The sequence below is a fragment of the Bemisia tabaci genome, chromosome 4 (assembly GCF_918797505.1).
Source record: "Bemisia tabaci chromosome 4, PGI_BMITA_v3".
In the NCBI taxonomy this organism is placed as follows: Eukaryota; Metazoa; Arthropoda; class Insecta; order Hemiptera; family Aleyrodidae; genus Bemisia; species Bemisia tabaci.
The window spans coordinates 4,131,819-4,146,498 of NC_092796.1; the positions used below are offsets into that span (position 1 = coordinate 4,131,819).

Below are 14,680 nucleotides of genomic sequence, written 5' to 3' on the forward strand. Positions count from 1 at the left end.
TTTGCAAAATGCAATCCATATGTTCTCTGATAATTATACTTTCATTGAAAAAATTCAAGTGATATTGATCACGAAAATGGCAGTACATTAACTTTTCTGGTCAAATCTTCACCAGTATTCATCCAAACCTTATATTACCTTTGCATACAAGCTTTCAGCTGGCTTCAGTTCCGCTCATCATCTTTTTCTACATTCGGTGATGAGATTAAAGTAAAGTGGTACCAACTTATTTTCATTATTTACAACATTCATTTATTTGAATTCACAAATTATCTTAACTACATCGAACATTTATTGAACTATATATGTACATAAACAAAAAAAAACAAACAAAAACTCCTTAACATCAACTGTAAAAAACAAAGTTTCCGCTTGGAAGATTTTATGTTTCGTTGTTATAACCCTTCTCGTTTCGGGCTTTCCTCCCCGCAAGAAAGGGAAGGTACATAATAATTTATTTATTTTTTCATGAATCAGTATGCAATCACAACCCATAGGTTCGTAAAATAAAAGGCAGGGAAGAATTTAGAAGCTATTAGATTACTGTGGAAGTTTGTGAAATGAGTTACTCTGTCGGTCAATGAATTTACAGGGAACCATCAAACAAATTATACTTTTTTTTGGAAATTCTTTCTTTAATTTGTTGAATTAGAACTGAATGTGAACTTGAACTCTTCCTGAAAATTTCTCTCAGTTAGAGAAGAATTATAATTGACAGGAGTGGAAGAAAGAAACAAATCAAACAAGCATGCAAGAGATGCAGCCAAACAAATACATTCTCTACGGGTAAAATTGCACGAAATTCACGCTGGACTTGTCATAAAAGTCTGAAATCCATTTCTTAGAGCGCAATATACGTAGTTTGTAACATGATTTTCAAGTTTCCTGCGTCTGCAGGCAGTTTTTCTCGGTCACGGCTGACTAGATCTTCGCAGGCGGAGGAGTGAGAAAAACTAATCACTAACTTTTTCTATTGTATGATTTCAATTGTTCTCAAGCATTCCTTTCCTTTTTCTTCCTTTATTTTGCAAAAGCAGGGGCTGTTAATCAATTGAAATCTCAAGCAAGGAGAGTTTATAACAGTTCACAAGATTGTTTGTTGATTTAGGTTTGGTCTCTCCCTGGGCAAACCTGACTGTTGGCCACCAAGAAAAACCGCTTGTATAGGCGGTAAACTTGAAAAAGCGTGTTACAAATTACACGGATTGCGTACTAAGGGGTGGATGTCAGACTTTTTTATGTGTTTAACTTGATTTTGTAGGGAATTTACGCTCAAAGAGTGTATTCAGTTGGCTGTATCTATTGCACGCAACAGACCCATTCCTCAAATTACCTTCCTCATAGTCGCTTGGAAAGGAACTTTCTATTTTCATCAGTCTGTGAAATTAATAATATCCATAACAGTAAAGCATCTTATCATGGAAGTTCTTTTTTCTGCTTAACTTAAGTATTATTCTAATTCCTTACTTATCATTTATTTTAGTTTTTACTACAATTTAGCACCATGCCTTACTTTAGTTAAAAAAAAATTGACCCTCTCTCACAAGTATCATTCAGTAATTCACCTGATTAATGAACAATCCTTCATTAATCTCATGCCTCAACTATGATTTTTTTGGCTCTTAATATTTCCAGTTGCCCTCGACTAGCGAGAGAGAAACGGTCTCACTCCCTTGACAGTAAGCTCTGAAACAATTTAGCACATTGGTCCGCTAGAAAAGGTGCAAATGTAAGCATTCTGATTTATGATTTCTCTATAAAATTTCAAATAGTACCTGACTCTTCCAACAAAAATCACTAAAATTAACCCTGACCCAAGATATTAACGTTTTTATTTAGCAGTCAACTCAATGCAGTCCAATTTTTTTAGTATTTCTAAGGAAGAGCCAAATTCTTAACTAGTATAAAGAGTTATCACAAACATTTTAACTTTGTTGGCAAATGCTCTTGAAAATGTTTAAAAACAGAGCTCTGCTCTCTTCCTCCTAATTTTTAAACCAACTTTTTCTTGTTACGTGTATTTGATAGACAGTACCTATACTTGAAGGAATCATCACTAATATAAACTCATACTTCAGACCAGGTCAAAAAATTTGAAGGGTCTGATACAATCGCCCTTGATACTGGTAGTCAGAAAGGTAGGTCCAGCTCTGAGCTAGACAAGGGTGGAACATTCATTACTCGTATGTCATCTGCACTGGAGACTCTCATAGAGACAGGAAGAATATAAAAATTAATCACATTTGAACATGTAACAATGCCCATGGCACAGCAATGGAAAACCTAAAATGTCTTGATTTTGCATGCAGGCAGAGTGTTGAAAAGACCATTCACTCACTTTAAAGTGTCTAAAAGGGGAAAAGGCAATGTTGGAACTTGCTCATCGAGGAATTCTTTAAATCATTAGAACATCGTAAAAATCGGCTCCGCTACAGTCAACCCTCCTCTTTATTTCCATTTTTTCCATGTGACAAGGTTTGTGGTTGAAGGGGCTCTCTTATCGATATTTATTGCAATAAAATTAAACCAAGTCATAAGTTGCAATTTTTTTTTTGTATTGCAAATTGCATACTTCTCTCACACATTGAACATATTTTATTAATTCCTGTCAAATCTCGGCATTAATTGACTCAATAATGTAAAAATATTGCGATTTCATGGTAAAATAAATTGCAATTTAATGCGATAAAATTGCAAAAGTATTTCAATATTTTCGCTGCGCCATGCTAATTGGGCATTTGTGGAGCAATTGAAACCTAGCACCCGTCCTTTAAAAAAAACATCCATTGTGGATTGTTGTAAGCTCACCAAAAAATGGTATTTCATCTTTCAATCCTCTTCATGCACAGTGGTTTTGAAGCAAAAGTAAATTTGGCAAAAATGTACACATAAACGGTTTGCAGGGGGTGAGTCTTACATCTTAGCTGATCCTAATTTCGAGGTATCGCAATTTTAAAAGTTTCGTAGTAATTGCAAGTTTTCCACTAATTTTGATTCGCTTTTTTGTTTACTTGTCCATCGAGTCGGTGTTGATCGGTTCACTTTTTTATTTTTCTTTCGATTCTTGTCGATCTAATACATATCCTCTCGTTACTTGCAGACTTCCTAGTGTGCTCTTTTTTTTAAGGAGCAATTTGCCTTCAGTTACGTCTGCAGCAATTGTTGTTATGAATATGTTGGGCGCGCCGATTTCCGCTCATTACATTCTTGACTCTCTGAAGGCGTTTTATGTGCGAAAGCAATTCGCCTTCAGGTGCGTCTGCAGCAATTGTTGTTACAAATATGTTGTGCGTGCTGATTTTAACTTATTACATACTCGACTCTCTGAAGGCGTTTTATGTGCGCAAGTAGCGCAATCTGTCGGAGAATGGACGAAGTAGGGATTTAGCGATTCACTCAATCTCACTCCTGCTGTTATCCGACAGAGTGCTCTAGTTTCGCACATTCAACGCCTTCAGAGAGTCAAGTATGTAATGAGCTGAGATCAGCGCGCACAACATATTCGCAACAACAATTGCTGCGGACGCAGCTGAAGGCGAATTGGAAACAACCGTATAATACATGTTGAAAAACATGTCACCTCTTTAATTAATATTGTTACCAATTGAGAGTTGTATTTTATGGTCATTTTATGGGGGATTCCTTTTAAGGGGACGTGAGCTCGCCTTACGGCGTCATTCGAAGGGGAGGGGGTCAAGTTTATTCGTATGTAAGCCCTCCCGCTTCCAAAAAATAAAAATAATACCTAATAGTAATATTTCTTAGAAAAAGAATTTTTTGTTTCTCGGTATTTTCAGGCTTTCTCCGTTATGGTTTGGATAATTGGAGGGTGTAGGCTGTAGGGTATAGTCTCTGGTCTGGTCAGTCTTATGTAATTCAAAGATCGTGATGCCAAAAATACATACCTAGTAGGAGTTAGGATAGGATGGCGATACCTGATACTAAAAATCATTCTGATTTGCAGTTTTTGGAACCTACTTGTCATTTTTAAAAGTAGGTAAACCCATCGAATTTTCTTTTGATTTTTCTTTGCCACACATCAAATATAGAATCAAATATTCCATTAAAATTTCTGGAAAGTATAATTCTGGCGTATCTCTCCTTAAAACGAAACAAAAAGTTAGAGGAACCATGCGCATACTGCACCATCACAATCTTGTTACGAGTCGCATACGGGTTCTCTCTGCTGAAATCAGTCAATTTAAGCAGCGACTTCAGTGATATCGAGTTTGAAACCCTCCAGGATAAAGCTTATCGAGAGCCTCCTGCATGGACTCCCAGTCACACTCACAATTGGACCGCGTTTAACAGAAAGGAACCAAGTCACATCTGTTTTTGCCAAATTTAACTGAACACTTTAATTTTTAACGAGAGAACGTTTGTGCAGATTCCTTTGAAAATTTGAAGGAATTTGCTTCGTACCATGGAGAAAATTTACTGAAATTCGCAAGGAAATCTGCACAACCGTTTTCATGTAAAAAATTACATTGCCCAGTTAAATTTGGCAACAGCAGATGTGGTGGCTTGGTTCCTTTCTGTTTAATGCGGTCCAATTGGATCGCATTTAGCAAAAAAGAACCAGCGCGATTGCGATTATAGTGTTTTCAAAATCGTGCATCTTGAAGATGCACGGATGAAAGGCCGGATTAAGGGGGTGGCTACATGGGCCGCGGGCAAATCTATAGGGGGCGGCAAATTTTGCAATTTTTTAAATTTAGGTTTTAAAAAAAAAATCGGAGTTAGAAAAAAAATTACAAACGAGAGAAGGCGACAAAATCTCTCATTTCCTGAGAGTATAATAATTTCTAACTTTTCTCGTCTTTCAGAGATACAAGAGACAGCACCTTTAATTATTCAAGTTAAGAAGAAACCAAATCGTTAAAACACACGATTTGGCTCGGAACGGCGCGACGTAGAGAGAAATGATGACGAGGATTTGAGATGAAAAGGAGAAGCCCTCGGCGCGGCGATCGGCATGTAACACATATTAGCGCCTACAAGACTGCACGAATACTTCACGCATTGCATCAAACAGAGTGCGGTCATTGCGGTCAGCGTAAAACGGATAGCGCCTACAAGACTGCGTGAATACTTCACGCATTGCGTCAAACACAGTGCGTTCAGCAGCGGTCGGCGTGAAACTCACAGCGCCTACAAGACTGTCGGAATACTTTACGTATTGCGCCCAACACGGTGCAGTCAGCGCGGCGCGGCGGCGGAAGTTAAAATCATTAATCCGCAGTTATGTTTGTTCTTTCATAATTTTTTCATTCATTTCTTATGAATGGAAGGCCTTGTCCACACAGAGATAGGTTTACGAAACTAACTTTCGCACAAAGTTCCGTGAACTTTTGCTAGTAGTGTTGACAGGGCTTTCGCAAAAAAATGTGTTCAACACGAGTAAACGCGTCTTATGCACCCCTCCCCCGCTGGCACGTTCATTTGGTGGTTTTTATTGATGTTTCAAAACGAATAAGAAGGGGGCGGCAAAATACAGGCGGCCCATAGGCGGCAAGTAGGCAAATCCGGCCCTGGCATCTTCCTCTTTTCTTTCAAAAATACTCAATATTTGCACAGTGTTAAAATTTATACCATTATTTTCCGTTGAAATTAACAGTTTCTTGGTGGAAAGCTGAAAATATTTGCTATTCTGAGAGACTTTTTAGATAAGTATGGAGAATCAACATTTTTACAACACTGTAAATCGCACTAGTTCCTATTTGCTAAATGCGCTCCAATTGGACCACGTTAAGCAGAGAGGAACCAAGCAACATCAGCTATTGACAGTTTAATTTTTCACATGAAAACGGCCGTGCGGATTTTCATGCAAGTTTCAGTGAATTTCTTGCGTAGTACGAGGCAAAGTCCTCACATGTTTTAAAGAATCCGCACAAACGTTCTCTTGTAAAAAAATTAACCTGCCTAATTAAATTTGGCAATAGCGGGTGTGGCTTGGTCCCTCTCTGCTTTACCTACCTGATCCAATTTCAGTGCCTAATCGGTCCGCAGGCAGGGTGGCATGAAACGTAAGAAAGCAATGAAAGGTTGGAAATTTCAGTGAAATATTTCATGAAATTTCACGAGGCTGTGAAATATTTCATATGTTTCAGGGGCTAGAGTACGCAACCCGCACTCAAACATACAAAATAGAGGAAAGTCACAATTTTTACATTGTGCGAAACGTGTAAAGGAACCGGCATTTTTCAATATCTTTCATAAATTTCGGAGATTTCATTAAATTTTTCACGTGAAATTTCAAGATTTTATTTTTCGTAAAATTTTGCCACCCTGTCCGCAGGCTTCTCGAGTGCGATCACTTAATAACACGGATTAAACGATTTATCCAGGTCTACATCAAGTAGGGTCCGCCGGAATTCTGGACGAGTGCTTGCGAGTGCGAAGAGGACATATCCGAGTGGTGCGAGAAGGTCTCGTCCGTGGAGTCGGAGAGCTCCGGGTCCTGGTCCTGCTCGTCCTTGACGGAGCACCCTTCCTCCGACTTATCACCCTTCGGCTTCTCGCCCTTCTTCACGTAGTCGACGACCAACTCGAGGCCGATGAGCGCCCGCAGGTCCTTGGTCTTGTCCCCCTTGGCGGTCTCCTCGGAAGAGGTCTCTGGCGCCGCAGTCTCGGGTTCTGGTTCCGGCTCGGACTCCTTCTTGTGGCTCCGCTCCTCCTCCTCCCTCTTGATGCCCATGTAGATCTTCTGCAGGTTCTGGAGGATGTAGTTGGTGCTCTTGGTCTGGACGGACGCCCGCGCCACCTCCGGCTGCCCCCGCGGCTGCGGCACCCGGAACGCCGAGCTCTGCCGTTGCTTGAAGAACGGAAACCCCAGGATCGGCTCCAGCTTCTTGTCCTCCACCTGCCGATCAGAATACATTTTTAGAATACAGTGTTGCCACAGTCACGGAATACCGGGAAATGCAGGGAATTTTACAAAGTATGGGAAAACCTGGAAATGTCAGGGGAAAGGACGGAAATGTCAGGGAAAATTGGACCGCGTTAAACAGAAAGGAACCAAGCCACATCAGCTATTGCCAAATTTAACAAGGAGATTTCATTTTTTACGAGAAAACGTCTGCGCAGATTCCTTTGAAAATTTTAAGGAATTTGCTTTGTATTGTAGAGAAAATTCACTGAAATTTGCACAAAAATCCACACAACCATTTTCATGTAAAAAATTAAACCGCCCGATAAAGTTTGGCAATAGCTGATGTGGCTTGGTTCCTTTCTGTTTAACGCGGTCCAATTGTTGGGCCACCTATTTGCCGGCTATATAATGGGTTTGACGTTTCGAACATCACATTTTGTCTGAAAACTATTCCTAATAATGCCTTATTAATCATGTAGCATATCTTCAATGGTCAAGGAATTTCACCAAAATATGTCAGGGAAATCAGGGAAACGTCAATTTCCCTGATTCCTTGATCTCTGATTCCCTCAGGGAAATTTCATTCTCTAAATTCTGTGGCAGCCTTAAATAAAGAGGTGAGAGTGTTACATAACACCACAAAGTTGCGAGGTTTCATCTCTTTCACTTCTTTACTCAAGATCGGCCGTTGCAATATTTTTTTTTTTTTTTTTTTTTTGAAATTTTCCTGCAAATTCTTTTGGTAGTTTAATAAAAACTCCCTGAAATTGCGCCGCAGAAGAGCCGAGCTAACAAATTAAAATAAATAAATTGTCAGCTGAAATTTTAAATCGGTGTGCAATACAACCAAGTCCTCCTGACTGTAGCTAGACACATTACCCAAAGTTTTTTACCCGATACCTAGTTTGGCCAACAAATTTAATCCAAGTTAAACGTCGGCTGTGTTGCTCACGTAGCCCTCAAAGCGCCCGCTACAAATAAGACAAACGAAGCCAACATAACATGAAAATAGAAAAAAGAAAGGGCTCGCTTTGATGACGGCGCAGAGATACAACTATTCGTGCTGGATTGATGTCCGTGTTGTATCTGCAAAATTGAAGGCGCGATGCGTGAACTCGCAATGCTCCCGCTCTATGCTGTCAAGTGTCAATGATGTGTCGCTTACATTCGGGAGAGAAGGTAAAAAACAAGGCACGATTACATCTCTTCTATCTTCGGCTACTTTGCTATTACGTAGCCTTTAAAGCACCACTACAAATAAGAAAAACAGAACCTACACCATATCGACGGTGTAAGTCGGCAATCACATAACTCGTTTGCGGTGTCTGAAAATCTCCGCCTCCATGTTATTATTTTAAAGGAGAACAAATTGACGTCATTCCATGAAATTTTTGTAGAATTTTCTCTCACAGAGAAGAAAAATCATGGCAGTTTTAAAGAATTGCCGTTGAGTAGTTTTCCGTTTAAAAAATAAAGTATGACAGGAAGTCTGCGACGTCGCAAACCGAGTTATGTGATTGCCGACTTACACCGTCGATATGGAAATGGAGCAAGGGAAAGGACACGCGTTGATGACGGCGCAGGGATACAACTATTCGTGCTTGATGGATGTCCGTGAAGTATCTTCGAAGTTGAAGGCGCGATGGCGCGAGGTGTGAGCTTGCGATGCTCTGTTCTATGCTGCCAATGAATTGTCGCTTTGATTGGGGAGGAAAGTTTTAAAGAATAGACCCAAAAGCGTCAGTTCAGCTGTGTTGATACTTGATTTTTTCTTTTTTTTCAATTTGATGTCTTATTCTTTTTTTAAGATGTATTTGTGACCTACGTCTAAAGTGCGGATGTACCGGATCCATAAAACCCGCGGGGCACGTTTTTTTCAGCGATCCTCGGGTCAATTGGACTCTGCTTTGGCATCTAAGGGTTATATTTTACTTTTTGACGGAATCTATCAGCACCCATATTATTGCTTGTAACTGGACTAAGTAAACTATTAGTTCAATGACATTGCACAAAAAACTTTTAGAAAGACTTTATAAATGGACCATAAAAACTTCGGACCAAACGAAATTGGGTAAAGTGTCTGGCCACCTACTCAAGGGGGCCCCTTTAGACCCATGTTTGGCAAATAGGGAAAAGGGGTGAATCCGTAAAATTATAACACTTCTTCCCTGCTCCTTTTCTCTTCTTTTGATGGTGTTATCAGGGGCAACTTTTGATGACATCATTAGGTGCCTCTAATGACTTTATCAACAGGTGCCGAAAAAGACGTCAGAAATCCCCCCCCCCCCCCCAGCCAGTGGGGAATCTACGAAGAGAAAGAAGGAAGCAAATGACAAGTAGAGAAGGATTAATGGATGTATTCTGTCCAAACGGAACAGAGACAGGTGAGAAAGAAGGGGTGTGCTCGTTAGTTGAGGGCCGTAAGAGTGAATAGGAACTATGAAAGCGCCAATTTTCAGGTTCAAAGTTTATAAATCGCACATAGTAGAAATTGCGAGATTGAATGTATTGAATTAACCGACAGACTTCTGAAATTAATGAATTCGTAAAAAATTAATGCCACTAGACGCATCCAAGCACCATTATTTCCAAAAGAATCGAGCCAGTGCTGCGGTTTACACGAGCCTAAGACGTGGGTCTGCGAATCCATCCTAAAAAAAGAATCAGACAAGAACCTGAAAAAAGAAGAAAGAACGAGTATCAACACAGCCGAAGACAGGAAAGACGTATTCGGGCCTCCTTTTTAACTTTTCTCCCGAATCTGAGCAACACCTCATTGACAGCATATAGCAGAGCATTGAGAGCTCACGCTTCGCGTCATCGCGCCTTCAATTTTTCAGATGCAGCACGGACGTCCATCAAGTACGAATAGTCGTATCTCTACGCCGTCGTAAACGCGCATCTTTTCCCTCCCTCTATTCCCATATTGTGTTTGTTTCTGTTTGTCTTATTCGGAATGGTGCTTCAAGCACTACGTGAGTAACACAGCCGAAGGTAAGAGAGATGTGTTCGGGTCTCTTCTTTAACTTTTCTTCCGAATCTGAGGGACACCTCAATGGCAGCATACATATAGCAGAACATTGAGAGCTCACGCTTCGCGTCATCGCGCCTTCAATTGTTCAGATGCAGCACGGACGTCCATTGAGTACGAATAGTTGTATCTCTGCGCCGTCTTAAACGCGCATCCTTTCCCTCGATCTATTTCCATTGTGTTCGCTTGCGTTTGTCTTATTCGCAATGGTGCTTCAAACTAGTAGCATAGAGTAGAGTATTGCGAGTTTACGACTCATGCCATCGCGTCTTACATTTTTCATATGAGTGCCGTTGACGTCAGCGGCAACGAAGCCGTCTCCGTTGTCGCTCTTGGTCGGCATTAACTCATGAGCCCTGTCCACAACGCTCTTTTCCCACGCCCACGACTCTTCAGTGCCGCACTCGCTGCGGAAAACGCCGATGGAGGACGCTCCGATCTGTCGCCAACAGATCGGAGGCTCGGAGCGGAGACGCCGACAAATTCCGCTCAGTCCGCTGCCATTCCTACCCATTTTTGAATGTGTTTAGTTCGACAAACCCACGAATCGATCACAAAAGCCGTGAATTGATCGACAAAAGTCGTGAATCGATCGACAATTCCGTGAATCGATCGACAAGAGCCGTGAATCGATCGACAAAAACCGTAAATCGATCGACAAACCTATGAGTCTATCGACAAATCTGTGAATCGATCGACAAACCTATGAGTTGATCGACAAACCTATGAGTCGATCGACAAACCTGTGAGTTGATCGACAAACCCGTGAATCGATCGATCAAGCTGGGAGTCGATCGAATTACGTCGATCGGTTCACGTTTTGGTTTTTCGATCGATTCATGTCGATTGACTTGATACCGGTTTGTTTTAAATTAATTGTCAATTATTTCTCGTCGATCGATTCACGTTTTTTTCCGATCGATTCATGCCGTCAGTTGGCACATAGTTCCGTTTGACAGAATGTAAAATCCTGCCTTCCCATTTCTCCAAAGGGAATTACGCCCACTTTTATATTGTTTCTTATGCAGCTTTCTAGAGCACACCCCATCTTTCCCACTCGTCCATACTTCCGTGCTAAGGAAGAACGCCGCATAAACATTCGAGAGTTGCCAAATTACCTTCGATAAAATGTTTATTTTTGAGTAAAGATATGTATATTTTCCCCTGAAATTTTCAGGAACTTCAGGTGAAATTACCAACAAAATTATTTGAAAACTTGGAAGGAAAATATTCAGAAGTTTATCAAGAAATTCGTATTTGATCAAAGGAAATTCGGAAACGCCTGAAGGTTCATACGGCGTTCTTCCCTAGCACGGCAGTATAGTTCTGTTTGACAGACATACGGCCAAATGTCCTTTTCTACCCGCATCATTGCCACACGGCTCGTCAGGATACCATTCACGGAAAAAATTAAATTGCTGATTCAACAATTCAATTGCTAAAAACAGTGAGTGCGATGTTTCAATGTAGATTTTACAACAAAAAAATGCTACTTAACCACTCCCGTGGTTAAATTAGTTTACAATGTGGTTAGAGTAGCATTTTTTTTGTTGTAAAATCTACGTTGAAACATTGCACTCACTGTCTTTAGCAATTTAATTGTTGAATCAGCAATTTATTTTTTTCCGTGTTGGATGGTCTTGATTGGTCTCTGAACCCACCTGAAGTGAGCCGGTATTCAAAATACCTGCAAGTTGAGCGGCTCTTCGGGCGTTTCCTTGGGCTCGGGCGCCTTGCCCTCGGGCCAGGCAGCGCCGGCGCCGGCGCGGAGGTCCATGAGGAAGTTGAGCGGGTCGAACTGCGGCGGGACGGGCGGGTAGAGGTGCGGGAACCAGAGGGGGTTGATCATGAGGTCCGGCCCGAGGCGCGGCGGGAGGGGGAGCTCCGCCTGCATGGGGAGCATCGGCGGGAGCACGTTAGGCGGGGCCGGGGGCGACTGGACCCTGGGCGGCGGCGGCGTCTTCGTGGTGAGTTCCAGGGGCTCGGCGGCCTTGGCCTCTTTCCAGGAGCGCTTCCGGCCCCTGCGGGAACCGGGCGGCGGCGGCGGGCCCAGGCTGAGGGTGGTGTCCTTGGGAGGCGGTGCCGGGGCGGCGGCGCGGGCGTGGACGAATCCGCGGAGCATCTCTGAGAAGAAGAAGTTCTGCGGCCCGACCGGGATGTTGTAGAGGTAGGGCGGGGTGGCGGCCAGGAGCCGCGAGACGAGGTCCCCGCTCCGGCAGTCCGGCTTCGGGCCCATCGGCGAGGGCTCTCGCGGGTAGTTCGACATCCCGCCGGCTGTGAACACAAAACAATTTCTCGTCAGAAAACACGAAGTTATACGTTTCTGAGACTGCCTTTAACAGCAGGCTGATTGTTCAAATTGATAGACAAAGCTATAGACAAAGAAGACAAAAGGGATACGGACTGATCCTATTGGTGGAAGTAAATGGTTGCAATGGACAAGGAGGTAAGTAGTAGACTAACTAACGGAACTCACGAGAGACCCGATACTTAGTCCATCATTTTCTCCCTTAGTCTATAAGAACCACCCGAATGAACCAATAGGATTACTCCCTACTCCCTATGTCTTCTTTCTCTATCGCTTTGTCTATCAATTTCAATAATCAGTCTGCTGATGTGTACTGCCGCGATAGAGAAAACTGCCATAGAAATCTCACTCAATTTCGCCTGATGCAATTGAAAACTCGAAGAGAACTCGAGATAATTTTTTCTTCGAATTTTTAAAAAATTGTAGGTACTAGCACTGCAATCTAGAGCATCAATTCTCAAGTTTAAGTCTGCCGTCCACATCAAAAATGCAGTAACTTTATTCCAAATGCTGTATTTTTCTTCCTCTTGCACTGCCCTATTGCAAGAAAAAACCGATTTCTAGGATGTTTCACTTTTTCATGTTGAGTTCCCAATGGTAGGTACCCATATTAGAGTTGACTCGATAAAAAGGATGAATATCTGTTGGTTTTTTTTTGTAAAACAGCATTTTGACGGCAAATAATTGAAAAATGCTGAATGGAGATACGGCGTTTTTGGTTTGGACGGCAGAAATATTAATAACTTATCTCAAAAATATGCATTTCAGTGAAATTCGGCAATATTCGAATATTATTTAAGCGTATTTCTAATGCAGTGCAGGAGGAATCATTCAAACATGCAAGAATGTATTATTATCGATAACGCATCAAGGATGCATTAAAATAGCATTCGGAAAAAATGAAGCAGCATTCGGAGGTCTCTTTCGGAAAAAATGAATGAAAAATCAGAAATGAAGTAAAATCAGAAATTTGGAAACATTGCAGTGTAGATTTAAATACAGGACTTTTCTTTTCGTTTTTCGTTTCTTTTCGTTCCTTTCGCTATCTCCCTAATTTACCGCTCTTTTTCTCCTCCTTCGCCGAAGTATAAGACAAACTAGCATTTAAGCCAAGAGGACCTACATGTAAATAATTTAAATCAAGAGGAACTTACGTAAAGCGCGAACATTCTATCTACGTATAGTTCTTATTGATTTAATTCATTTAGCATAGTGTCTTACAGCATAAAAACGCCGAACTATCGTAGAGGTTACATCGCATAACTCTCTAGCTTGCACTGCGAAACTTAAAACGATCGGTAGGCAACTATTTTAACGCTTGGGCTATTCGGTGTATCACGCGCAATTGAAGGCGCTTTCGCTGTCATCAGTGAGCCCCACTCGTGACCACGAGCTCTTTTACGGTCTGGAATGAAAAAGGAGAAAAACGCGTCGTCGATGTGGAGGGCAAAAAAAGTACTCTCTGTACGTCCTATGAGGCATACTAGGAAAAGAGACAATTCTTAATATTTTAAATGCTCCACGAACTTGTCACCTTGAAATTATCGTAAAAAGGGCTGTCCGTAAATTATGTAACGCACATTTTTGACCTGTTTGAACCCCTCTCCCCCCTTGTAACGCTTTTGTTACATACTCGTAGGTTCCTATCCCATGACACGTAAGAAATAAAATCGCGTAACGCTCTTCTCGACCCCCCCCCCCCCCCCCCTAGAGCGTTACCTAGTTGAACCGCGTCCAGCAGAAAGGAACCAAGCGACATCAGCTATTGCCAAATTTAACTAGGCAGTTAACTTTTTTATATGAGAGAACGTTTGCGCGGATTTCCTTGAAAATTTCGAGGAATTTGCTTTGCACACGCAGAAAATTCACTGAAATTTGCAAAAAAATCCGCACGACCGTTTTCATGAAAAAAATTGTACTGCCCAATTAATTTTGAGGGGCTTGGAGGACAAGGTGCATACGTGTTTGAAGTTTCAAAATTACATGAATCCTCATTCTGGAAAAACAATTTCAAAACGTCTTTTTGTCGCTTAATAATTGGAATTTGGGAGCGAATTTTTCACAGCATACGCATCAGACTAGTTTTACTTAGAAACACGTGTAACAGATTTCCCTTGCGTCCGCCGCGTACGATTCCGCGGCGGCATTCCGCGTCTTAATTGCCATACCTTAAATAATTAACATCTTAACTTTTTCGACAACTGTACTCGTGCGCCTTGTCCTTCAAGCCCCTCATTTGACAATTGCGGGTGTACTTTGGTTTCTTTCTGCTTCACACGATCCATTTTCTGGACCGCGTATAACAGAAAGGAACTAAGCCGCATCAGCTATTGGCTTTAACTGGACATTTTAATTTTTTAGAGAGAGCGTTCGTGCGGATCCCTCTGAAAATTTTAACGAATTTGCTTCGTACCATGGAGAAAATTCGCTGAAATTTGCACGAAAATCCGCACAACCCATTTTCATGTAA

General features: G+C 41.6%; 1 protein-coding gene across 1 annotated transcript; it reads right to left on the reverse strand.

The window, feature by feature from the left end:
* Nucleotides 1–209: 209 nt before the first annotated feature.
* LOC140223807 (uncharacterized) lies at nt 210–12,218 on the reverse strand. The gene is made up of 2 exons (XM_072299180.1): nt 11,590–12,218; nt 210–6,862 (listed from the first exon to the last, which is right to left on the reverse strand). Exons 1-2 carry the CDS (start codon nt 12,166–12,168, stop codon nt 6,350–6,352), a joined length of 1,092 nt encoding a protein of 363 aa, XP_072155281.1. The 5' UTR covers nt 12,169–12,218; the 3' UTR covers nt 210–6,349.
* Nucleotides 12,219–14,680: the final 2,462 nt, after the last annotated feature.

What these genes read in the sequence shown, in the direction of transcription:
- LOC140223807 (XM_072299180.1), bottom strand. Translation starts at nt 12,168, where the DNA reads ATGTCGAACTACCCGCGAGAGCCCTCGCCGATGGGCCCGAAGCCGGAC. An exon ending in AAGAGCCGCTCAACTTGCAG is followed by an intron (nt 6,863 to 11,589) that starts GTATTTTGAATA and finishes TCTGATCGGCAG; the next exon opens with GTGGAGGACAAGAAGCTGGA.